This window comes from Ctenopharyngodon idella, chromosome 8 (assembly GCF_019924925.1).
Source record: "Ctenopharyngodon idella isolate HZGC_01 chromosome 8, HZGC01, whole genome shotgun sequence".
NCBI classification, from domain to species: Eukaryota; Metazoa; Chordata; class Actinopteri; order Cypriniformes; family Xenocyprididae; genus Ctenopharyngodon; species Ctenopharyngodon idella.
Window position 1 is genome coordinate 5,396,052 of NC_067227.1, and position 27,479 is coordinate 5,423,530.

General features: G+C 36.1%; 1 protein-coding gene across 2 annotated transcripts; it reads left to right on the top strand.

Annotated features, from left to right (window-relative positions):
* Positions 1 to 2,849: 2,849 nt before the first annotated feature.
* dpp9 (dipeptidyl-peptidase 9) lies at positions 2,850 to 27,191 on the top strand. Of its 2 annotated transcripts, none has more exons than XM_051903453.1 (21): positions 2,850 to 3,036; positions 6,532 to 6,622; positions 6,716 to 6,954; positions 8,303 to 8,415; positions 8,545 to 8,718; positions 8,831 to 9,002; positions 9,790 to 9,900; positions 10,988 to 11,116; positions 11,598 to 11,659; positions 11,747 to 11,847; positions 14,064 to 14,241; positions 15,072 to 15,231; positions 18,114 to 18,193; positions 18,281 to 18,433; positions 19,120 to 19,255; positions 19,356 to 19,501; positions 20,626 to 20,772; positions 24,628 to 24,780; positions 25,125 to 25,267; positions 26,299 to 26,410; positions 26,489 to 27,191. In XM_051903453.1, exons 2-21 carry the CDS (start codon positions 6,567 to 6,569, stop codon positions 26,579 to 26,581), a joined length of 2,658 nt encoding a protein of 885 aa, XP_051759413.1. In that variant the 5' UTR covers positions 2,850 to 3,036; positions 6,532 to 6,566; the 3' UTR covers positions 26,582 to 27,191. The 2 variants fall into 2 exon arrangements, with proteins under 2 accessions (XP_051759413.1, XP_051759414.1); XM_051903454.1 differs by having other exon boundaries at positions 8,834 to 9,002.
* Positions 27,192 to 27,479: the final 288 nt, after the last annotated feature.

Genomic DNA, 27,479 nt, shown 5'->3' on the forward strand with positions numbered 1-27,479 from the left:
AAGGTCAGGCGAGTTTGCTGGCCAATTAAGAACAGAAATACCATGGTCCTTAAACCAGGTACTGGTAGCTTTGGCACTGTGTGCAGGTGCCAAGTCCTGTTGGAAAATGAAATCTGCATCTCCATAAAGTTGGTCAGCAGCAGGAAGCATGAAGTGCTCTAAAACTTCCTGGTATACGGCTGCATTGACCTTGGACCTCAGAAAACATAGTGGACCAACACCAGCAGATGACATGGCACCCCAAACCATCACTGACTGTGGAAACTTTACACTGGACCTTAAGCAACGTGGATTGTGTGCCTCTCCTCTCTTCCTCCAGACTCTGGGACCCTGATTTCCAAAGGAAATGCAAAATTTACTTTCATCAGAGAACATAACTTTGGACCACTCAGCAGCAGTCCAGTCCTTTTTGTCTTTAGCCCAGGCGAGACGCTTCTGATGCTGTCTGTTGTTCAAGAGTGGCTTGACACAAGGAATGCGACAGCTGAAACCCATGTCTTGCATACGTCTGTGCGTAGTGGTTCTTGAAGCACTGACTCCAGCTGCAGTCCACTCTTTGTGAATCTCCCCCACATTTTTGAATGGGTTTTGTTTCACAATCCTCTCCAGGGTGTGGTTATCCCTATTGCTTGTACACTTTTTTCTACCACATCTTTTCCTTCCCTTTGCCTCTCTATTAATGTAAACCATTTAAAGGCCTTTGCAGGTGTTTTGAGTTAATTAGCTGATTAGAGTGTGGCACCAGGAGTCTTCAATATTGAATCTTTTCACAATATTCTAATTTTCTGAGATACTGAATTTGGGATTTTCCTTAGTTGTCAGTTATAATCATCAAAATGAAAAGAAATAAACATTTGACATATATCAGTCTGTGTGTAATGAATGAATATAATATACAAGTTTCACTTTTTGAATGGAATTAGTGAAATAAATCAACTTTTTGATGATATTCTAATTATATGACCAGCACCTGTATTTTGCCTCATCTGTTCTTCCTTCTGTTTTAAAAAGTCCAGTTACTAAAGAGGAACATGGGCTGCAAGTTTAAGATTTACGGTACACATAATGCTTTGAATTTGATGTAAAAAGTTCTTGGTCTCATCCGACCACAACATCTTTTCCCACGCTGAACTAAATCACTGTTTTCTTGGCAAATTCACGTGGTTCTTTTTGAGTAATTGCATCTTTGTGCCAGCCTCTCATAGCAGTGTTATTCACAGCTCTTCATTTGGTCAAGTGGGTCACCTTTACTCTGTTATAGCTATTGAATTCTGCAGCTCTTTCAATGTGAACGATGGCCTCTCTGTGGCTTCTCCCACAAATCTACTTGCTCAAGCAGAGTGCGGAGTTACAATGAGATGGTTTGGGATGACCATAATGTGCCTTTGTATGGTCAATTATTGGCAACAGACAGCATTAAACCATCAAAATTAAATGTTTGTTTATTGTTTATGAATTTGCAAGATTGTATATTAGGGGTTTTCAAACTTTTTAATGTCAAGGAGCACTAAACAACCCCCTTGTGAGATCAATTCTTTATTAGGCTTATAATATAATATAATGTAATGTAATATAATTTAAGTATTTAAAGTGATATATTACATCAGTTTAAATGCTTCAATTTGTTTTAACAAACTGAAGCATTTTAACAGATCTAAAAGATAATTTTAAAAAAGTGAACGTGAATTCTCTTATAGTTATCTTCCCTAAAACCCACACAAACGTCTATTTAAATAAGTAATTTTGAGTTTGCACGCTACACCTGTGGTGGATGTGTAACTGTAAATGTCTTTTGAGTTTTGTTACCGTTCTGTGCCCATCATCCGTTATTTTCTACCACGACACACTCTTCTTTAAAACATGATGATTATGACGTTTAATTTTTACATGTATTTAAGTGTCGCGTTGCCTCTCGCATTGAGCTATTTGGTCCGCAACTGATTTGATTCACTGCACTCACACGCGCTCACATCAATTCTCTTTCTATGAAACCTGTAAGCAGCATTCACCGGATCTAACTCTATAGCGACACTAACTCTATATCGGTTGACAAGAGCACTGCAATTATTTCTCATTTAGATAACCATCAAATGGATTCCCCACACATGTCGCGTCTTTTGATGCGTTTTCTTAGCCAACAGTGCACACACAAAGACATTACAACACTCGGGTATTGTGTTGTACCAGATTTATCAGTTTTATATTAAAGTATGAAAGTAAAGTATGAAAAAATACTACTACTATGGAAGTCAATGGGGACCAGTTTGGTTACCAACTTTCTTCAAAATATCTTCTTTTGTATTTAACAGAACAAAGAAACTCAGGTTTAGGTACAGGTTTAGAACAACTTAATGGTGAGCAAATGATGACAGAATTTTTATTTTGGGGTGAACAACTGTCCCTTCAACTTTTGGAATGCTCTTTGGTCGTTATTTGCATGATTTCTGGTTGTTAGTTTGTTTTAATTCATAGCTATACAACAGCTTTTGCAACGCTGGGGCTGAAATACAGCATAATTTACCGTTGGATGAGAATCATTTGTAACATACAGTCACATTCAATTATTTGAGAACAATTATCAAAATTTCATTTTTTAATGTAAATATTCTTTCACTGTCCTTTATTTAAATATATTATTTTCATAGCACAAAGAATTTTGTGAGAAATTATAGGACTTTTAAATATATTACATTTTATAGTTAATTGTATATATGGTTAAATATTATAGTTATCTATTTGACATAATCGGAAAGTGTAAAATAATAATTTAATGTAAGTTTATTTATTATATATGTAAGTTTCGGGTTAATTTATTAATTGTGTTTTTTAATATAATGTGAGTGAATGCGGCTAGACGGAAGGCGGAAGTAGGAGTTCGTCGGCGCTTCCTGTGGCTGATGATGTTCGGTTGGTTTTCATCAGCACTCATGACTGTCGCTTTGTGCAGTTCTCGCGCTTATGGACTCTGTTTTTACCAGCAAATACGTTTAAGAAATCAACAGGTCACAGATGAGAGTTTTCTTTGAGGGTCTACCTGTAAGTACCCATATGCGATGTTGAGCGATCATGAGTTGAAATGATAATGTTCATAACAATGCGCTTTTCTGTGAGCGGCCCGTCAACAGAGGCCGAGCAGGCATGAAATCAGCTGATGATCTCTGACAATCACCCGCACATACGATCATCATGTGTAATAATGTGATGATGAGCTGATGAAGGTGCTTCAGTGTTTGATATAAAGCTCATATGATAGAGCTGGAAAAGGCAGAGATATTTATGCTACATGATGATATCACCTGATATTATTATTAGTATTACCAGTATTATTAGCTGCTGACGCTACGTAAGATCTGTTATGTAGAATACATTATTCATAAATGATAATATAGTTATATATAAAAAGTGTAATTTTGTGATTGACCTTACTTCCCGTCATCTAGATTTAATAGCAGCTCGGCTAACTGTTAGCACAGACAACACACATACAACCGGTCTAACATGTCATTCACTCATCAGCTGATTATGACTCCAGTGATCTAACACATATGATAACTCGCACAAATCACATACAGATCGGTTTACAAAACACGTCACTTCCCAGTAAATGTGTGTTAGCCGGTAATGAAGGCTGTTCATCTGCGCTAATTGAGTTAAAATACATGAATGTGTGAGTGACCGTCGTTTTGGGTGTCATAGGGGCGTGTGTTACTTTTTCCACCAAAGAAACGTTCCGAAAGCATGTTACTATCGAACAGAACATTCATATTACTACTACAGAACAGTCCATCGTTTACGACGCCCAAGTCAAATTGCACGTTCGGAACGTGGACCGAACCTTCTGAACGCGCCTTAGGGAAAATATTTACTTGAAGCACCCCCTGAGATTTTAAATTAATATTTCAATAATTTAACGAAACATTAGCATGTTCACGGTTCTCTGATGTCGGTTAATGTTAACATGCCGTGCAAGAAAACAGATAAAATATCTTTGTTTATAAGTGTTATACACACATATATATATATATATATATATATATTTTTTTTTTTATATATATATATATATATACACAGCACAAAAAATATTTTGATTATTTTGTTATATATTATGTTTTGAAAGCTACTGCTGAGACATCTAGACACAAATAACAAAGACTCTGCTGCCAGTGGAAATGGCTACTTTTAAAGGTGAAAATTCACAGGAAGGTCCATTGTCAGTAGCGTAGTGATATATGAAGCTCTGCTCACACAAAAGTCACTTTCAAACCAAGCAGCTTTCTGTTCAGCAAGGCAAATTCCCATGACCAACTTGAACGTGAGTGAAATCTGCGTGAGGGACTTTTTCCACTTTCACTTGAGACTACACAAAGCACGTTTTTCAATTGAAATGACTAGATTTTGTCAAGCAGCAGTAAACGTGACTGCGCCTTAAGGGTGTTAATACGTGGGTTCAGTCTTTACCAACTAACACTACAAGTTACAGTAGAAATATGTGTTCACTTGTGTTCAAACCTTGAGCTTTTAACATGTCCTGTCCTCAGGCTTTTGTTGATGGAATATTGATGAAATGCTGTACACTTCTGTCCACAAAAAAATTGTAAATTATACGAATGGGAATGTAAATAAAGTGAACCTAGCTCGCATTGCGTTCCCAAGTGCTTGCAGAGATGGAGTTCGAGAGAAGCAGTATATTTACAATGAATTATAAGCTATTATAAGCTGTACGTGTGTAAATGAACACAGTGCCGCTCTTCACTCTGACACACGCAGCTCAAAAGACATTGTACTTTTTAAATCGCAGCCTTTGTTATGATAATTGCCATTTGTTAAGATATCTCCATTTTGGTTTTATTTAGATTAATTGTGAAGCCCAGATTGTTTATTTTAATGTTATATTCGATTTAATTGTTAGATCTTCATCAACTCACAAACCCCCTGCAGTTCCCTCACAAACCCTGAACTACAGAATCAAATCTTCAGAATATGCTTATGATGGCCAACTTGAGTCAAACATTCACAGGCACTAATAATAACAACAACAACAAATCGAATTTAAATGGCCAGGCCTATGATAACCAAACTGAATTTTAAACATTCTCACATATGCCTGTTTGAGCGTTCAGAATATTTGTGGTGCCCATCTGTCTAAGAAAGCAGCTTACTAGTTTTGACATACAACCAATGTTTGATCTGTGGCACTTAAACTGGTTCAACAAGAAACAGCCGAATGACAGTCAGAGCAAACCCAGTTTTGCAGTTTAATAGTATTGAGATCAGCTGTTGTTAGGTCATGTCTGTAATGCCTGTAACTCAATAATAAAAGCTCAATTTATTATGTTTTCAAAATGCATTGAGCAACACTGCATTTCTGAATAAGGTTTACAGTCCTGTTGGAAATATATATTTTGTCCTTTAGAAGCTGCTTTGAAACCTTTCAAATCAGCTAGACAGACTGTTTATGTTTCAGTTTCCACAGATTGTTTTGATGACTGTTATTTGTATAGCTTTTTGTTTGGTGTCAATCAAATGTGTTGTTAAATGGGCCATACCAGCATTTTTCCCCACCTTTCCTTGCAAAACAACCATAGTTTAGTTTTCCATTACATTTCCCACCCTCTCTCTAACCCTTACAATTAAACAAGCTGTTTTAGCTTTTATATATTTTCAGATTTATAAGTTTTCTTTGATTATCGAATTTATTCCCATGTGAAATAAGCAACACTACTAGCTTGCAGGTTTTAGATCAGTATAGTTTGTACTGATCCATCCTTTACAACCTCTTTTTGCACAGTTTGCATTGCACTGTGACAGGTTCACAAAACAATTAAACTTAACTCTACCACATCAACATTTACGATAAGGTAAGCCACATAAAGGCACCACTTGGAAAAAAAAATATTGTCATCACCTTTTTTGGAATAATATTATCTGTCCTACTTCCTCCTCAGTTACATCACTCTTACCAGCTTTGCACACTCTCACATAGAGCTGAGATTAATAACATTCCTCATGCTAATGCCTCAGTGGAAACCTCAGTGGCTTGTATTTCCCTCCTGTTGGAAAGTACATACTGACTGCTCATAATTTCCGCAGTAGATTTTACATACAGTGCTTGCATGTGATTATATGTAAACTGTATTACGTAATCAGATTCCAAAAAATTAAGAACTTGTAATAACATTACATTTAACAATTAATCTTTTCTATCTTTTAAATTAAAAAAAAAATACAAAAATAAATCTTACTGCAGTGCTTTTAGACGTTTGGAAGGGGAAGAGTTTTACAGTTACTGCGATTTACATGTTTTCTCAACATTATTTGTGACTTTGAATATCTAATCATTAGTTTCTGAAAAACACATTGCAAAATTCTTTTATATGAGGGTTGAGAGTTTTAATCAAATGACATGACGTGATTAAATCAAATAAACTGATCATCAGTTTTTCATGAGAAAAGCCCTCTAATGAAGATTATTGTGGCAGAGAAGTAAGGCATGGTTTAAATGCATGGATGTTTTTCTTCTCTATCCTGCAGGTTGCCAGATCTTGTTGAGGGTTGTATGCTGGTTAATGCATAGAGGAAAAAGGGTGAAACTTGAAGACGACACTGAAGGTAGTTGGAAAAGGTATGGGAATGTTTTTTTTTTTTGACATTACCCCATTTAATATAAATAAAATGGATTTTGAATGTTAGGCTGATGGGTCGCTCCTGTGCTCAGTTTTGCAGCTGTCAGAATGACCGCAGTAGATGACATCTCAGACAGCACAGAGGTTGTGGAAATGGAAGACGTCCCCTCCCAATTTTTTGTGGAGAAGCACTCATGGGATGGCTTGCGTGACATCATTCACGGCAGCCGGAAGTACTCTGGAATGATCATAAATAAGGCACCCCATGACTTCCAGTTCGTTCAGAAGCATGATGAGTCCGGCCCTCACTCGCACCGGCTCTACTACCTTGGTACTCTTTTCCCTTAATTGTGAACACAATCAACCATTTTCATGAGCATGCAGCTTCTTGTATGAACAAATGCATCACTTCCTCATTTCATTATTAAAGTATAGGTGTTTTTTCAGCCTGTATGTTTTTAAATGATGTTGTGGTTCAGTGACGTAGTGTTCATGATAAAGAAAATTATATTTAAAAAAAAAAAAAAAAATTATATATATATATATATATAATTTTTTTTTTTTTTTTTTTTTTTTTTTTTGTTAAATAAACGCATGCCAAGTTATTAGAAATGAATGATTATAAAATCAGTTTTTTTTAGAGTTTCGTACCACATGACATTTCACAACTCCAAACCTTTGAATGATAGCGTATAGGGGTGTAACGGTACATAAACATGATGGTTCGTACCTCGGTATTGAAGTCATGGTTCGGTACGGGTTCAGTACATCAGGGGGAGAAAACTAAACAAAAAATATACAATTAACAATAGAGCCCAAACTATTAAATTAAGTTGCTATTTAATTTTAGATATAATAATCAACCCTCAAATTTAAAAAAAAAAAAAAAAAAACTAAATTGCTCATAAGGCAGGTTTTGCATTAAAATCTAATTATTTTAATTATTTTTATACTCCAGTTCATTTTTGAAATATAATCATTTACACAGGTACTGTCATAACTTGTTTTCATGACAAATTTATTTAAACATATATTAAAAAATTAAGACATTACTAACAGGTAAAGTAAATATAATGAATATATAGGCTAATATAGTGGATATATTTAGTGAAATGCTTCTCTCTACAGTTCATTTCTGTAATGAACTAACATGATGCGGACAGTAAATGAGGTTAATGTAATGTTACGTGAGATATTATTCTCAAGCTGTTTTATTGATGTCTTTCCACGGTTGAAACTGGTTGAGAGATTACACGTAAACATATCTATGCATAGATCGTCTGTTCTTCTTCTTCTGCTCTGTTTCCTGGCGGTTAGCAAACAGTGTTGCATTACCGCACTCACGCCCCTTCTGGATTGGAGTACGGATCGCCTGTGACTGACTGTATTCGTTGTCTGACTGTATGCACCGAACCGTGACGTCTTTACTGTGATGGTTCGGGATGAGTACATGTACCGTTACACCCCCAGTAGTGTATCTTTTCTAAGAAATAATAAATTCTTTTAATCACTTTTTTTCTTAATTATGATATCAGATAAGTTGTCACACCAACATTTTTGAAGTTTTGATTCTGGTGATTTGCATGAGTCAAGTTTTTCTGCCTTTCTGTTAAATTTGTTCCAATTTTCTATCATTTCTGTCATTTTCCTAATGTTTTCATCTTGCCATACTTAAATAGGAATGCCCTATGGGAGCAGAGAAAACTCATTATTGTACTCTGAAATCCCAAAGAAGATACGGAAAGAAGCCCTCTTGGTGTTATCATGGAAACAGATGTTAGATCACTTCCAGGTATTTTTCCTTTATGTTTTGTTCTAGAAATGTGATGCTAACTAATAGCAGTATAATCACATATATGAGGGATTATAACATACTTATAACATTGTAACATTATATTATTAATTTTTGTTCTTCCTGTAGGCGACTCCGCATCATGGTGTGTATTCCCGTGAGGAGGAACTTCTCCGTGAGAGGAAGCGTCTGGGGGTCTTTGGCATCACGTCCTATGACTATCACGCACAAAGCGGCCTTTTCCTTTTCCAAGCAAGCAACAGCCTTTTCTATTGCCGTGATGGCGGCCATAACGGCTTCATTGTGAGTATAACTGTTTTTATTCTGCTGCCCTTGGTTTAATATTTCTGGGAAATTACTTCATAATGCATGTGTGACGCTGTGTCCCCATGCCTGAAAGTAATGTGATGTTTAGCAGGCTGCCCCAATGAAGCCTGTGGAAATAAAGACTCAGTGCTCAGGGATTCGCATGGACCCCAAGATCTCTCCCGGTGATCCCAATTTTATTGCCTTCATAAATAATAATGACCTGTGGATGACGAATATCGAAACTGGAGAGGAGCGCAGACTTACTTTCTGTCATAAAGGTTTGTTGATCTGTTAATAAAAAGAAGCAGTTATGTTGTTGACTGTTAGGGTAGATTCTGGGTTATTTTCAACATAATGTCTTTGAAACTGAGGGACGAATCAAAATTATAGTCTGGAAATCGACAGCATGGCACAGATGCACCACATAGACAATAAGCTGAAAATAACTGGGAATATTGATGAAAGTTTGTGTATATGAACATTATGCCTTTATTATTAATGACTATAAAGTCAGAGTCTTTTTAAATATTCAGAGAAGGGCTGTGCTTTTGCTAAGACAAGCAACATCATCACTATTACTATTACTCAGAATTATGATTTTTTTCAAAGCAAAAAGTTGTGAACTTTGGTGTGTAACTATTCTCATGGGGGTAGGTTTTACACAAGGAAAACTGTAATGTGATTTATTTTTTAGACAGTATTTTTTTTTGTTTGTTTGTTTCTCTCTGAACATTGATCCATATCACCCCCTTGGAATTATGAGGTTCTATCTGACATTTTTGTCAAAATTGAGTTATTTACATATTCTTCTGTGACAAATTATTTACATTATGTGATGTTTTTTTTTTTTTTAAATGGTGTGTAATTTTGGGATGTTTTATTTAGAAAATAAAAAGGTTCTATCTACAAAGTTGAATGGAATGCAAAAACTTTGAAGCTTAATATCTCAAAGCTGCTCAGAATGCAAATAGAACTTTATAATTCCAAGGGGACGATATATAAAGCACATCAGGTTACAGTGAATAGATGTTTCCGAAATCTGATATCTCTTCTACACTTTTCCAGGATTGAATAATGTCAAGGAAGACCCAAAGTCTGCTGGTGTCGCAACCTTTGTGATTCAAGAAGAGTTTGACCGTTTCACGGGATACTGGTGGTCTCCGGCTGCTCCTGAAGGTTTGTTAAACACCTAAATCAGTGGTTGTCAGCCTTTTTGGCCTGAAGGCCCCCCATTATCCAACACAATAGTCAACCCCCCACAAACTGGGAGTGTTGGTGTTTTAAATTAACCACTATTCATTTCGGGATTTACAGAATTTTCAAGAACTCCTGTTTTTCAGTAAATACAGTAGTTAGTGAAGGAAAATAAAATAGGCCCCAGCCCTCTGGTTGAGAACCACTGACCTAGAGAGTGCTGTTGTTTTATTTAGCTTGCTGAAGCCTTGTTTATACTTTCACCTGGCTCCGCACCACAAGCCTCCGCTGATTGCTTGTGAACCTCCCAAAACGGACAAGGTGTTTATACTTGACGCCCTCACCGTTGTACTATTCTTTAAAACGACAGGGGTCGACTTGGAGTAATTGTCCTCTAAACCATCAGGAAGCAGTGGAGAGAAGTAAGATGTTTGTTTTTAGTATGCTTGAAAAAACCCACGCTACAAAAGAATCAAAGAATCGTGTAAAACCCAGTAAACTTTGAGATTATTACTTAATAGACCATTAGGCCAAAATATATGGACATGAGAACATTTGTATAAAACTATCTTAAACCACAATCTCTTAAATATTTTGTAATTTCATTAAACATTTTAATTTAATTTCATTAACATTTTTATCATGGACCTTTATTTTTCTTTAAAAGCCTTATTTCTGCTATTGTAGGCTCATTTTGTAAATGCAAGCAATTTAGACATGTGCAAACTAGGAGTCGCTTGGCCAGAGTTGCCTCAAAGTTGTGCATCTTCGGAAGCGGAGTTACAAATAATGACACAAAGTTACAAATAATGACGTGCACAATGCCACACGAAATGGGGGCTCGTGCACTCTCCCTCAACTGGGACCTCCCCTACTGCGATGACGTAATTTTTTCCATGCACACCTTCGCGCTGGTGCAGACGTGGCGAGTATATACCAGGCTTAAAGTGATGTGTTTTTGTTTTGTTTGTTTTTTTTCAGCAAAATCCATTTGCACATAAGCATAATTGGACACAAAATGCATTGACCACCTGCTGCATACCCTTACTTTGTTTATGTTTGCTTGTAGATGCAGATGGAGGCAAAACGCTCCAGTTGCTGTATGAGGAGGTTGATGAATCAGAAGTAGAGATTATTCATGTGCCCTCACCAGCTTTGGAGGAGCGGAAGGCAGATGTATATAGATATCCTCGCACCGGTAATCACAAACACACACACTGTTAAAAACAACCTAAAAATATGGTTGGGAACCGAGAATCATTTAAAAGAATCCATTAAAAATGTAGTTTATTTTGTGAACAAATGACTCGTGAGTCGATTAAGACAACCTATGAATCACTGAACTGATAAGTCTTATTGGGTTGAATCAAACTAAAGACTAACTCTTACTGAATCAGTCAAAGTGGGAATTGACTTACCTATTGGACAGCAAGTCATTACTGTCATCATTTCCAACTCTTCTCAACTTCCTCAGTCGTACTTGGTTATCACCAGGAATCATTAACTGAAATTAAAGCCTGAATTAATGGCATAAATATTTGTGGAAGTGCAACACTTGAGTGTATTCTTAAAAATACAGGACATTGTTTGCATCGTTTGGTTTACCATCAATATTTTGTCATTAGAGTTGTGCTTAATGTTAATTAATAATGCTGATAATCCCCTCTCAATGCTTTTAGGAAGCAAGAACCCTCAAATTAGCCTGAAACTAGCTGAGATTCGAACTGACCAGCATGGAAAGGTAGGTGCCTGTGCCCAAACTTACTTTTTCTCTTTTTTTATGCCTGGTTAAAAGGCTTTATAATAATCTTTCTTATTCTTTTTGTAGATTATTAGCACACAAAACAAGGAGCTTGTTCTCCCATTCACAACACTCTTTCCTGGGGTTGAGTACATTGCGAGAGCTGGATGGACAAAAGATGGCAAATTGTAAGTAACAACAAATAGTTGCTTTAAAGAAATTCACTCTCATGTCTTTCTTATACTCTGATGAACCAAAACATTATGACCAGTCACAGGTGAAGTGAATATCATTGATCATCTCCTAACAAGGCCACATATTAAGGTCTGGGTAGTTTAAATGGTAAGCGAACAATCAGTTCTCGTAATCAACAAGTTGGATGCAGGAGAAATGGACAGGAATAAAGATCTGAGCGACTTTGACAAGGGCTAAATTGTTATGGCAAGACATGTTGGTTGCTCCCAGTCAGCAGTGGTGAAAATTTACCAACGGTGTTCCAAGGAGGGACAAACCACAAACCGGTGTCAGGGTGTTGGGCTCCCAAGGCTCACTGATGCACGAGAAAACAAGGCTATCCCGTCTCGTCTGAGCCAACAGAATGTCTACTGTGGCACACAAAATGTTAATGATGGTTTTGGGAGGAATGTGCCACAACACACAGTGCATCACACTCTGCTGTGTATGGGGCTGTGTAGCTGCAGACCAATCAGTGCGCTTATGATGACCCCTGTCCACCGTTTAAAGCACCTACAATGAGCAAGCAAGCATTGGAACTGGACCTTGGAGCAGTGGAAAAAGGTCATTTAGTCCGTTGAGTCCCGTTTTCTTTTACATCACATGGACGGCAGTGTACATGTGCGCAGTTTACCTGGGGATGTGATGGCACCAGGATGCACTGTGGGATGACGACAAGATCTCAATCCAATTGATCATCTGTGGGATGTGCTGGAACAAGAAGTTCGATCCATAGCGGCTCCACCTCACAACCTACAAAAATTGAAGGATCTACTGCTAATGTCCTGGTGCCAGGTACCACAGGACACCTTAAGGGGTCTTGTAGAGAGTCCATGACTCGGCGACACTGTTTTGGCAGCAAGGAGCACGGAGGACCGACTGCATATTAGGCAGGTGGTCATAATGTTTTAAGGCTCATCGGTGTATATAAACTCAGCAAAAAAAGAAACGTCCCTTTTACTGGATACTGTATTTCAAATATAATTTTCTAAAATCTAAATAAGCTTTACAGATAATTATTGGTAAGGGTTTAAACAAGGGTTTTTTATGCTTGTTCAGTGAGCCATAAACAATTTTTGCACATGCACCTGTGGAACCGCCCTTAAAACACTAACAGATTAATGGCGGTAAACAATTAAAGTCAATAACTTAGGACACTCGAGACCTTTCTACTAACCCTGGGAAAAACACCAGGAGAAAGATGGCCAGGTTCCCTAATCACCTGCATAAACATGCCATAGTCCTGCTGCAGAGAAGCATGAGGGCTGCAGATGTGAACAGAGCAATAAACTGCAATGTCCGTAATGTAAGAGGCCTAAGACAGTGTTAAAGGGAAACAGGAAGGACAGCTGATCGTCCTTGCAGTGCCAAACCACATGTTACCGTATGTCCCCCCCAGATGTGTTTGAGAAATTGCAAGTGCCTTGGTGGAAGAGTGGAATAACATATCACAGCAAGAACTGGCAAATCTGGCTCAGTCCATGAGGATTAGATGCACTGTAGTACTAAAAGCAGCTAGTGGCCACACCACATACTGGCTGTTACTTATGAAATTGAGCCCCTTTGTTCAGGGGCTCATTATTCCATTTCAGTCTGTCAAATGAAATTTGTTTAGTTTATGTCTCAGTTGTCTCTTTTTTTTTCATACAAATATTTACACATTAAGAAATTTGCTGTAAAAAAACAGTTGAAAGTGACAGGATGTTTCTTTTTTGCTGAGTTATCTTAATATGAAAGGAATACCATGGAACACAAAGACACTCTTCTTTTCCATACAAAAGTGTTCATTGATCAAGGACTGTTAAGCTCTGAAAAAATCCACAATAAAAGCAGTCCATAAAACAAGTATTCTGAAGTCATACTATAGCTTTAGTTGAGTTTGAACAATAGGTCAGAATTTAAGGCATTAATTACCAAAAAATATCCCTTACACTGTGGCATTTAAACCTCATTTGCACATGCAAACTTGGTGTGTCATTATTTTGTAACCAATTCATTTTTATACAAGTTATTTGTTAGTACTGTTAGCATGTTGGGTGTTTGTTTTGTCAATTTACAACTAAAATTAAGAAGAAAATGGAAAATTGTAAAAAGAACAAATTCAAAATATGAAAACTAAAAGAACTGTTATTTACTTTTATTTACTTATTTACATTTTCTCTCTTCCCAGTGCTTGGGCTGTGTTACTAGACCGCAGTCAACAGAAGCTTCAGTTAGTGCTGTTACCACCTGCGCTCTTCATAGCTGCGAGTGTGGATGATCCGCAGTGGGAGGAGCATGTGGAAGCCATGCCTGAGGGAGTCCAGCCCTTCATCATCTATGAGGAGATCACTGACGTCTGGATCAACGTAAGACCCTTCAATAATATTAAAGAGTAGTGGTGCACTGATATCGAAGTTTACGGATGACAGCTTGGCTTATAACCTATATGATATATTCATTATAACCTATATGAAAATATATAGTTCAACTGGGGGAGGGACACCAGTCTTTGGAGGGGGGACTCCAGTCTTTAGAATCATGTGACACTAAAGACTGGAGTAATGGCTGCTGAAAATTCAGTTTCATTAATATTATTTATTTATTAATATTTTAAAAAGTATTATTTCAAAATAGAAGTTTTTTTTATTTTTATTGTAATATTTCACAATATTACGGTTCAAATGAATGCAGCCTTGAGCTCATTCAAATCTTACAACCACTAAACTTTTAAACGGTATTCTATGTATTCTGGAATGTTATACTAGAGTGCTAGTTGCTGCAAACTGCACAAAATACACAGGATGTATCTTTTAAAAGCAGTATGTGGAACCGTACGCATAATGCAACAGTTTAATTCAGCAGGCAGGTTCCAAAAAAGTTTTTATTTGTTTTTTTTTTAGCTTTTTTCTTTTAAATCAAATTTTTGTTGGTTTGATCAAAGTCTTGATGCTCAAAAATCATGGATGATATTACCTTTGTCTCATTTGTCACACTTAAAATGTCGATCAAGTTGTTGCATTGTGGGATACATTACCAATTTTTTAAATGTAGATGGTCATGCAGGTATTCTATACACACAGAACATTTGCATGCTATATAATTTGAAAATAGTATAGTAGTATGTTATTTCAAACATGGCCAAAGTCTTGGTTTATTTTGACTGTTTTGTATTAATTTCATGTCTTATTCCCATTAGGTCCATGATATCTTCTATCCCTTCATTCAAACAACTAATGACAAGATCACCTTCCTGTGGGTGAACGAATCACAAACAGGCTTCTGCCATTTGTACAGAATAACCAGTCTCTTACAGCCAGGCTGCCAGCAGTGGTCCAGAGAATACAGTCCTTCAGAAGGTCAGACGCTTGAGCTTATGCTAATGCAGAGAGGACTGATCACAGATCAGTTTGTGTCTGACAAGAAAGGATATATGGATGTGCTGAGTTGATTTTAGATCAGCAGTAAACAAACAGTTGTGTCTCTTTGCCCAGATTTGATCAGAAGTGCAAATATGCAGATATGATGCAATGAAAAGGATACTGTGCAAATATAAAAAAAAATTACAAATGTTCTGACACCTAATCAAACAAGTTATATTTAATGATACCATTAAAATTACTATTTAATGCATAAAACTTGTAAATTATGTTTTACCCTACAATCGGCTGCTTTCCATACTAGTTAATACGTTGAGGGAAAAATGTGGCACTAAGCCACAGCAACCCTGACTGATCACTTTATGAGCATAAATATAATGAAAAAAAACATGTATATTCTTAACACCATATTAGAAACTTTATACATCGTTAACAAACATTATACACTGCTTAGCCAATCAATAGTTCATGAACATTTAATTATAAAAAAAACATTTTCAGTAATTCCATAGTAAAGAATGTCATAAAACTAGTGATATTGTTTTTAAACTATAATAAAGCATAAAAACAATCTCTCTTATGAGTCAAACCTAACCTACTCCATGTTTTTTATTTGAAATCAGTATTGTGTACTTTATAAGCCCTGCTAAGTTGAAGTACTGAATATGGATTGAATATTAATTATGTTATGTACTATACTACACTAAAATTTCTCATTGAGGTGTATATGCACAACATGTTTAGGTGTTCAGAAACAATTAGATGGAGCATAACAGAATCAAGCATAATGCAGGACTCTTACACATTTTTAAAACTTGAACTGTTTTTAACTTCAAGCTGAAAAAATAGATATCCCTAAAAAGTTTTTGTAGATTAACAACTGAAAAAAAAGTGCAGATGGGAAATATTAACTAGATGAAAAAGTCATACCTTGTGATTCAGAATTTTGTAATAATTCTTTCATTTGTTTATTTTAAATGTATGATAGTACTTAAGTTGTATTGATCCATTAACATTAAAAAAGTGCCATTTTTGTAGTGTTACATATGTAGGCCCAAAATCTGCATAAATAAATAAATAAATATTGTAACAGGAAAATAAAGAAAGAAATAACTTAATATTTCTTTATTTATTATTATTATTATTATTATTTATAAATTTAGTCCTGCATTTATTTTTATATTACTTTTTTCCATCAAGTCCAGAACATCAACGGCATCATATCCTAGGTTGATGGCACCTGAGCACCCAGTGGACGGTAGGTTTCTAGTCTAATGCTGGTGTTTATTTTGTAATCACAGAGAAAATCTTGACTCTTCAGTAACTGAAATGATCTGGGTCAGAGTCGTGCACGAGGGCGGGTACCCACGGGTACCTGACGGGTGACCCGCTAATATTTGATGTAACGTGTGGAATAATGTTTGCAGGGGCGGACTGCGGGTCCAATACCCAAGACTATTTTACTCAATTCGTTACATTTGACAGCTGATTTCAAACAGTCCCGTGCTTATTTGTGTTCACGCTCTGTCTGAAAACTGTTAAAGGCAGCGTTGAGCATTGTAGCCAATCGCGCTGCGACTGACAGCTATATAATGATTATATAAAAGGGAGTGCGCTTTGCTCGCTTTCTGTATTTAATCTGTTCACAATTTAGATAAAAGATTTAGCCTATTTTTCATGCTGCTAAAAAGAGGACCAGCAGCCAGGTAAACACTGTTGAAATTCAGAAGAGACAACCGAATTTAAATGCAGAGTGAATTTGCTAAAATGTTTAGTAGCTTTAAGCTTAAAGATAGACCTACTAAAACATTCTTTGTTCTATTAGCTAGCTTTTGTTGTTTAATGCAATGTTTAATCAATTGCATCAACCCAGAATGCCTAATGTTGGTTTTATTGCTTGTGTTAGACTACATGAGAAAATTATTTTGGTCTAGCCTATCTCATGTAGGAGATTTAATGCGGGGGCGGTTCGGGTCGCAATTTTTAATGTCAAACAGGTCGGGTCGGGTACGGAATAAAATTAGTGTTGCTGTTGAATAACGGGTCTGGTGTTATGTTAATAACTGTTGGTGCAGGGCAGGTACAGGTTTATCAAACAGGACCTGTGCAGAACTCTGATCTGGGTTGTTTCCCAACCATCCAATGGCTTCTATGAAGAACTGAATAATCCAGGGCTGCATTTCCCAAAAGCATCGTAAGCCTAGGTTTATGATGCTTTTTTTTTTTTTTTTCTCTGTGATTACAAAATACTATTATTAGACCAGAATCCTAATGTCCATTGGGTGTCATCAACCTAAAATCTGATGATTTAATGGTTCCGGATTTGATGACGATGCTGTGAGGAACAATCACATAAGTAGCTGGATTCAGCTTCTTGTTTCTATATCTGGAAAACTGTGGTTGCTACAAAACAATTCAACATAATGCGAATCCGTGAAAATAGCATGCATCTCTCCACTTGATCTGCCACATCCTGTACCAAATTCTGATCTCTATCACTTAGTTAGATCTGATGCTTCTACACATGAGCTCTCAACCACTGCAGTTACACAAGGACTGCCTCCCTCAATTCCATAAATAAATATAAAAATAAATGAAAAAAACAAAGTAAAAGTTTTTAAAAAATAACAATAAATACAGAAAATAATAAACGAGGGAAAAAAGAAATACAAAATAAATTCAGGATTAACTTTATTTATTTTTTTTTATTATTATTTATTTATTTTTAATTTCTGCAAATTTGGGCCTCCATAGTTATGTAGTCATGTTTTTAACTATGGCTTGTGCTAAACAAAATGTAAGCATGGGGCCTTGTAATATGAATGACTTACCTTTTTTATCATTATTATTATTATTATTAGATGATTTTAAATGCCCGATAGAAGAAGAGGTGGCTTTAACGAGTGGAGAGTGGGAAGTCTTGGCTAGACATGGCTCAAAGGTTTGCTGTATTATTCAACAAATTTAAAATACAAATGTCTTGCACAAATTCCTGTTCTTTACATTTTGCCTTCATCTACATTTGCAGATCTGGGTCAACGAAGACACCAAACTGGTGTACTTCCAGGGCACAAAAGATACTCCACTTGAACACCATCTTTATGTTGTGAGCTACGAATCTCCTGGAGAAATTGTCAGACTTACTAAGCCGGGCTTCTCTCACAGCTGCTCTGTTAGCCAGGTGTGTGTGTGACAATTTTAAGGCCTGTTCACACCAAATAAGTGGTGACAAAATGGCATTCTAAAACAAACAAAAATTGTTAATGATTTTTCACAAAAAAGGCTGAAGCAAATTTCTGGCTGGCAAAGAATCCCCTGGAAATATAGCCTGACGGAATTTGATAGTTAATTATACATTTCTGCTTAGCATATCCTGAATTTGTCACTTTTTTTTTTTTTTTTCTTTTTCTTTTTTTTTCCCGGTTTTAGTCAAGAATTTCGTTTTGTTGCATCTTTGGCTTGTATCTTACAGATTGCATGGGTGGGGAAAAAGCGATATGTTACAATTCAGTCCCACTTCAGAATAAGATTGTGTACATTAATGTTAGTTAATACAGTAGTACTATGACCCATGAACAATACTTTTACAGCATTTATTATTCTTGGTTTGTTATTTATGTTAATGTTAGAACTAAAAATTATTTTTTTTTTTTTTTTAAATTGCATAAACAGTATTAGTTAAACAATTTAACATTTTTTTAATTGATAATTACTCTGATTATTGAAAACCATATGCCGATAACTGTCCTGCAGTGACAAAAAAAAACAAAAACTGAAGAAGCTTTATTTTACAATATCTTGAAGCAAACCAAGCAGTGTTCCATGACAGGCAGTCTCTGACTATTTGTTTCTCCTGTTTCAATATAGAACTTTGACATGTTCATTAGCCACTACAGTAACGTGAGCACCCCGCCATGTGTTCACGTCTACAAACTGACGGGTTCTGACAGTGACCCCATACACAAAGAGCCGGAGTTCTGGGCGAGCATGATGGAGGCTACAGGTGAGAGCAGGGCCGTGAGGTCAGGGTGATGTTGCACAGCAGTGGGAAAGAGTAACAGATGCTCTAACAACATGTTTGCTTTTGACTGTGTGTTGTGCAGGTTGCCCGGCTGATTATGTCCCTCCTGAGATATTTAGCTTCCCTGCCAATTCCGGTTTCCGCCTATATGGAATGCTGTACAAACCACACAACCTGAAACCAGGCAAAAAACACCCCACAATACTGTTTGTGTACGGCGGTCCACAGGTTGGTTTGGCTAAAAAGTGTTGCTATAGATTTTTGAAAATTGGCTATTAAAATTTCTGAAAGTAATAGTTTTACCTAAACTGAAAGTTCTGACATCATTTACTCACCCTCAGGATGTTCCAGACCTGTATGTAACTTTTTCTTTGTTTTTTGTTTTTTTTGTTTGTTTGTTTTTTAAACATCCTAGCTTTGGCTAGGTCTTTCACGCTCCAAAATAACAATATTTAAAAAAATTATAAATTTGGCCTGTATAACTTGTGATATATATATTCCAAGACATATGATAGATTTCTATTACAAAAAGTTTTTATTTGCTAAGAAAATTGACCTCTAGCCTAACTCTCCGTGCATTTATGATAAAAGAATTCGTTGACAAATTTGTTTCTTCTGAGTTGTTTTTTTTTAATAAATTGGTTCACATCAGGAGGTCACAAAACTGTGATTTGTTTATAAAACTTAATAGAAACAGTCAGCATTAAACATTGGCTGCTCCAGCCTGAAAAATAAGCTTTTTTAATGCTATTTGAACATAAGAAACCACATTTATGATACAGTTGTTGTCAGATTTCAAAGGTTTCAAATTTGAAATATGAAATTTAAGCGTAAGCCTTGTGAACAGCTTTGTAGAATTTGATGTTTCGCCATTCAAAGAGATAGGAGCTGCACTTGCATGACTGACATAGCTGCTCGAGAGGCGTTTAAAAGATGCCCGCCGAGTGAAATGACTTGCCTGAAAGGGACTTTGGCTCAGTTAACTGATTAATTGATATGTTCACAAACGGCTGAACTATGAAAACTGTTGTATTGTTTAGAATGTGGTGCCATTTGTTCTTTTTAAAGCTTGAAAGCTCCACTCACCATTAATTGTAACTGCATGGAGAAAAGCAACTGGTACATTTTTTTTTTTTTTTTTTCACATGGAAGAATGAAAATTATACAAACAATATGAGAGTGAGTAAGTGATTACACTTTATTTTTGGGTGGGCTATGCCTTCTAAATGCAGTACTGAATTGAATGTCTTCACATTTTGGTTTGTAACACATTAGTTAAAAGTTGCATTGTAAGTTCTTTAATATGTCTACGTTTAACATGTTTGTTTCTTTTGTTTTTTTTTGTTTTTTAGGTGCAGTTAGTAAATAACTCCTACAAGGGTGTGAAGTATCTGCGTCTGAACACGTTGGCATCTCTGGGTTATGCAGTGGTGGTCATTGATGGAAGAGGGTCGTGCCAAAGAGGTCTTAAGTTTGAGGGGGCCCTTAAAAACAAAATGGTAACTAGAATTGACAGTCTAGTAATTGTAGACAGACATTTGACTTTCGGCATAAAGTCTGAACAGCATCACAGCTAATTTTTCTAAGGAACTTCCCACTTAGACAGGAAAAGATTGTTTGATTCATTTATTTAAAACAAAAAAGGTGATTGGTCATATATATTAACATATTGTTTCTGTCAGGTGGAAACCTTGTATCTCCAAAAGCGCTACTTTTCAGGAAATAAAAAAAAAAACACTGTATTTTTTAAATAATTAAACACTGCATTGTCAAAGATAATATTGTGATTTACATACTGTATGGTCAAACACTTGCAATGTGAGTACTCAGCTCACACAGCACATTTGGCCAAAATCCCATGTTATTAAAGATGAAAAAACAGATAGACAGACAGACAGACAGATAGTGATGGTCAGAATTATTGGCACCCTTGGTAAATTTGATCAAAGATGACTGTAAAAATAAATCTGCATTGTTTGTTCTTTTGATCTTTAATTCATAAAATTAGCAAAAAACTAACCTTTCATTGAAGGACAAGAATTAAAAGTGGGGGGAAAATCACATTATGAAATAAATGTTTTTCTCCAAAACATGTTGGCCACAATTATTGGCACCCTTTTATTCAATACTTTTTGCAACCTCCTTTTGCCAAGATAACAGCTCTGAGTCTTCACCTGTAATGACTGATGAGTTTGGAGAACACCTGACAAGAGATCAGAGACCATTCCGTCATGCAGAATCTCTACAGATCCTTCAGATTCCCAGCTCCATGTTGTTGGTGCTTCTCTTCAGTTCACTCATTTTCTTTAGGGTTCAGGTCAGGGACTGGGACGGCCATGGCAGAAGCTTCATTTTGTGCTCAGTGACACATTTTTGTGTTGGTTTTGATGTTTGTTTTGGATCATTGCCCTGATGGAAGATCCAACCACAGCCAATTATTGGATTTCTAGCAGAAGCAGTCAGTTTTTGATTTTTATCTGTTAGTATTTGATAGAATCCATGATACCATGTATCTGAACAAGATGTCCAGGACCTCCAGCAGAAAAATAGGCCCACAACATTTAAGATCCAGCAGTACTTTTTACTTTCTACTTTGCCACTCAAACTTTCCTCCTCACTGTGCATTAGGACGATTTAGACAGACGTCCTCTTCCAGGCAGATTTGTAACATCTTTAGTTGATTGTAACTTCTTAATTATTGCCCTGATAGTGGAAATGGGGATTTTCAGTGCTTTAGGTATTTTCTTACAGCCACTTTCTATTTTGTGAAGCTCAACAATCTTTTGCTGCACATCAGAACTATATTCTTTGGTTTTACTCATTGTGATGACTGATTAAGGGAATTTGGCCTTTGTGTTTCCTCATGAGTATACTCCTGTGGAACAGGAAGTCAAGGCTGGACAATTTCATGTTCATGATCACCCTGGTGTGCCAAAAAAAATGTAAATATGAATGGGAATATACTTCAGAAATATTTTACTCCTAAAAAATCTAGGGATCCCAATAATTGTGGCCAACGTGTTTTGGAGAAAAACATTTATTTCATAATGTGATCTTTTTTTTTTTTTTTTTTTTTTTTTTTCCCACTTTCAATTCTTGTCCTTCAATGAAAGATTAGATTTTTGCTAATTTTATGAATTAAAGATCAAAAAGATAAACAATGCAGATTTATTTTTACAGTCATCTTTGATCATATTTACCAAGGGTGCCAATCATTCTGACCACCACTGTATAAACAAGCAGAGACGGTTTGAGGATCCAATAGAGTTAGAAGGTATAGTCACAAGTTCTTTTTAATACTTTTCAATGGTTATATATTTGCAAAACCCACAGACAGGTGTAAAGGGTGGCCAATAGTAATAGTGATTTTTTTTATTTTTATTTTTTTTTTATTTTTTTATAAAAAGGACAAAATATAAAGATAGGTTTCCGCCCAACAGCAACAATATATTAAGGTGTCTTTGTACAGCTGACTTAAATTCGGCGAACCCTATCTATTTTCTAAATGCATATTATAGATCTTATTATGAACAATTCATCCATGCACATGTTTTTGGTTTTTAACTGGTAATGTTTAATCAAAATGTCATAACTGGACCTTTCGGTGAGAATGACAGACTTCTCTCTGATGACGTATGCAGGATTTCCCAATTCATTTAGTCCACTTCTTAAAATCCAAACAACAACCGATGCATAGAACCAAGTCGCTGTCTTACATCGTTTTCTTTTTTTAACAATACACTTTGGTGTGCGTCGTAATATAAACGAAAAGATCTGTTGCTATTTCTTTTTCATTGTGACTTCAAGGCTGCTCTGTGCCTGCTCAAAATTCAGTGTAAAGACTTAATGCTGCATAAAAGCCAGACTAATTTATGCCTGCTGACTCATCTCAGCCACTAGTATCAAAGTTGCAACTAGTGCGTAAATGCATTTATGCCACCTTTGTGCATCTTTAAACAGTGTTTGGTGTGTGTGAAGACACCTAACTGCCACTTCAGAAATGCTTCTATGCCACATTTGCAATGTAAATTTAGAACTAGAAATTACCTAAAGCCAGTTAATCAGAGTGTAATTTGCCCAGCTCTTGCTAATGTTGTGAGCAATATTCATCAGCTGACCAATGATCTGTTGTCATGCGAGTTCTGTCAGAACCTGACATTAAAAACAGTCTCACATTTAACACATTATCGTCTGCTTTTAAAAGGTCAGCCAGCATGTGTTGAAAACAAGTTGCATAAATGCTTTATATAGACATAAATATGATCATGCTGCAATTTTCGTTGCTAGAATGATTGGTCATTAAATGTTAAGGTGTTAAAATGATTAGTGAGTGACAGCTCACACTGGCTCAGACATATGATCCCACTTGTTACTCACAGTCAGTGACTGAATTAGACGCTTCCAGTTCTGTCCAACTCATATTTGTATCACTGCTTATTGAAGGTCACTTAGGTGTGATATAAAGTCAGTTTGTACAATAACTTGTATTGGGACATGACTACTGCTTATTAAATTACGTTTTAACATTTTATAAATAAAGGATAGGCCGTTTTTGTCTTGGACCTGTAAGCAACCACCTAACATTCACCCAGAACAAAGCCACCTAGAAATGTCTGTATATACACTACTGTTCAAAAGTGTGGGAACAGATGTTTTTTTTCTTTCTCTGTCTCTCTCTTTTTCAGGAATTAATGAAAAGTGACAAAAGACATTTAGAATGTTATGAAAAGATTTCCATTTCAAATAATTGCTGTTCTTTTAGACATTCCATTCAGCAAAGAATCCAGAAGCAAATGTATCATGGTTTCCACAAAAATATTAAGCAAAGCTGTTTTCAACATTGATAATAAGAAATTTCAGCATATTAGAATTCTGAAGGATCATGTGACACTGGCAACTGGATTAATATTGGTTGAAAATTCAGCTTTTCAATCACACAAATATTTTTTTTTTTTTTAGTGTATTAAAAACAGAAAACCATTTTAAACTAATATTTCACAACATTGTTTTACTGTATTTTTGATAAACTAAATGCAGCCTTAGTGAGCATTAATAGAGACCTCTTTCAAAAACATTAAAAAAATCATTCCAAACACAAACTTTTTAACAGTAGTGTGTGTGTGTGTGTGTGTGTGTGTGTGTGTGTGTATATATATATATATATATATATATATATATATTATATGTTTTAAAATTGTTAATGTATTTGAAAGAAACATTCAAATTACCTTGAGCATTTCACATGGTTGAAGGTAAAGATCATTGAATGCAGCAAACCAGGCTTTAGGTAAGCTATAAAACATGGTATATGGTACCCTTTATTCATAATACTATAATTTTCTCCTAAACCTCAGGGGCAGGTGGAGATTGAAGATCAGGTGGAGGGGCTTCAGTTTGTGGCAGAAAAGTACAAGTTCATAGATTTGAGTCGGGTTGCCATTCATGGTTGGTCTTACGGTGGATTCCTCTCTCTCATGGGCCTCATTCACAGGCCAAACATCTTCAAGGTGAGATTTACAGCTGCTTCAGTGTTATGTTGTCTACCCAATTTTATTTATTTATTTTTTAGAACTTGCTCTCAACCCCGCCCATGCATGCCCTTTCACCAGCAGGTGGCATCTCAGATGCATCTTACTAAAGATCAAATTGCTGAACGTTGTTGCTTTGCTGAAATTGTAATCACAGTCAATTAGCGCTTTTATGCTTTTGGAATGACTAAAATAGAAAATAAGCGCTGTATTTTGGATATAAGGAAGAAACCTTTTCAAACGTGTGTACTTTGAGACTATAATTAGTATCTGTAGTTTTTTTCTTATCATGTGTTAAGCAAGTTACCCATTCTGTGCTCCAGGTGGCCATAGCAGGAGCTCCTGTGACAGTGTGGATGGCATACGACACTGGCTACACCGAACGCTACATGGACGTGCCTGAAAATAACCAGCAGGGATATGAGGCGGGCTCTGTCGCCCTGCACGTCGACAAACTTCCCAACGAGTGAGTTACTGTGGCTCAGGCCAGAGGATGTGCAACGTTTGTTTTACCCTGATTATACAGCTATTATTTGTAGAACTTTGTGATGAGCCATGAAAGCCTGATCGATGGTATATGAAAATATGGAGGTCACACTTGAGGGGAGAGAACAAAAACAAAAACATTTTATTCAGATGTGCCAACTGAGCAAAAATAAGCAGATTGGTGCAGTTGCTGAAATTTATATGGTCAAAGTGTAAGATGAAATTCTGATACCTTCTTGTAATGTACTCAGTGAGATGTTTATAACAGTATACCACTACTTGCAAAAAATGCATATAAATATCAGTTGACACTCTATATCTCCCAATGATACGTCTTAGTAAGATGATATTTAAATGCTTAGTTTAGTGATCAAATCTCTGTAGTTTTTATTGTGGTGGGGGGTGCGGTTGCGTCGCTTTACATGTAATGGAATGCAATGCAATGCAATACAATACAATGATGAATGAAAGATGTATAAACATTCCTCAAAAGCCTGATGTATCATATTTGATACATTTTAATATGATTCTTCTAAACAATTATGTATGGATAATTTAGGAACCCTAAGTTGTTCAGTTCAGTAAGTGTTCATTGCGAAATATTACTAATAATATGAAAAATATTTTTAAATTTTAAATATTTTTAGATTTCACAGCAAAAAGACATGTACCACAACCTGATGGACATTTTTATAATTATACTAAAAGGCCTTTTTCTTGCTTAAAAACGTATAAACTATCAATAAAACAAAACAAGACATCTAGAAGATTTTGTACAGCAGGTTTTTCATAGTTTGATCATGTTGATAGTTTAGAGGCCTTGGAAATTTGCTTATCAAATATGATACAGTAGGCTTTATAGGGTTAACATACCCTCTCTAGGTAAATTTCATCTTGAAGATATGAATCTCTCTAGTTCAATTAAACCATATAGATAACTCCTCTCAGGATGTATTATTAAAGCAATTGGTAGTTTTGTCACTGTGCTAACTGCTTAATTTTTTACCCAAGGCCAAACCGATTACTGATTTTACATGGGTTCCTTGATGAAAACGTGCACTTTTTCCACACCAACTTCCTGGTGTCTCAACTCATCCGTGCAGGAAAGCCATATCAGCTACAGGTTCGAAAATATACATTTATAATGTTAGTATTTTTTTTCCCCCACAACCATATAATTGATCATATGTTTTCTCCATAGATCTACCCCAATGAGAGACACAGCATTCGCTGTCCTGAATCCGGAGAGCACTACGAGATCATGCTACTGTACTTCCTCCAACAGCACCTCTGATGAGGGCCTTCTCCATTCCCACCCTCCTCCACTTCCTTCAGCAGCAATGACAGAATACGGCCCTCGCCGGTCCCTGAACCCATCTTTTGCTTTCTCGCACTCTTTCTGGAAGGAGTGTCTTTGCAGCAGCCAGAAACAGACTTGTTCCCAAACTCTGTGTAATTTTGTGCATGTCGGCACACTTTTAACAGAAAGGACACGTCTGAGAACGGAGAAGAACCCAGTAGCTCATTAACCTCATTAAACAGATATTGGATTATGTGCCACACCTAGGTAATGTTTCTTTTCCGGCTCCCTTTGGAACACTGATTATGTTGCCAAATGTGTCTTTATTTTTTAAATTTGTAGTTAGTGGCTTGTCAGAATACAGAGACTGGATTTCTACACATACATACAGAAATGCTCTTACCGCCCCTCCCCCCTTTCCTGTTAACTGCTCATTTAACTTAAGCTTTTTCAGTGCTATGAATGCAGTCGTGTTTCGGTCCAACATGAATTCCAGCGTCACTGTTAGCCATGCTCGTGTGGCTCTCACGTAAGGACACCTCACACTACTACCTGCAGTTCATATTTTAAGTGTGTATTATTAAAGGAACATATTTTTTATGAAGTTGTGGCCATCTGTCTTGTATGCTGTTTTAATCAAAGTAGCGTATTCTTTTCATTTCAAGCCTTCTGGAATATGATGCATTTCCAAAGGATTTAAAATATTTAATGAGGATAAAAGCATAGGGTGGGGCTTGATTTTATTCCATCAGGAATTGGTTGGAACGTGAAAGGTGGGTCAAGTAACATTTACATAGCGCTTTATACAATACAGAAAATAAGTGTTAATGTTGTAAAATTCATGAAAAATTCCATTTCGGCTGTAAAGCAGCTTTACAGAAGGCAATAGTGT

Coding starts and splice junctions, on each gene's coding strand:
- dpp9 (XM_051903453.1), top strand. CDS start 6,567: ATGCATAGAGGAAAAAGGGTGAAACTTGAAGACGACACTGAAGGTAGT. Junction 6,955..8,302: donor GCACCGGCTCTACTACCTTG/GTACTCTTTTCC, acceptor ATACTTAAATAG/GAATGCCCTATGGGAGCAGA. Junction 9,901..10,987: donor GTCTCCGGCTGCTCCTGAAG/GTTTGTTAAACA, acceptor GTTTGCTTGTAG/ATGCAGATGGAGGCAAAACG.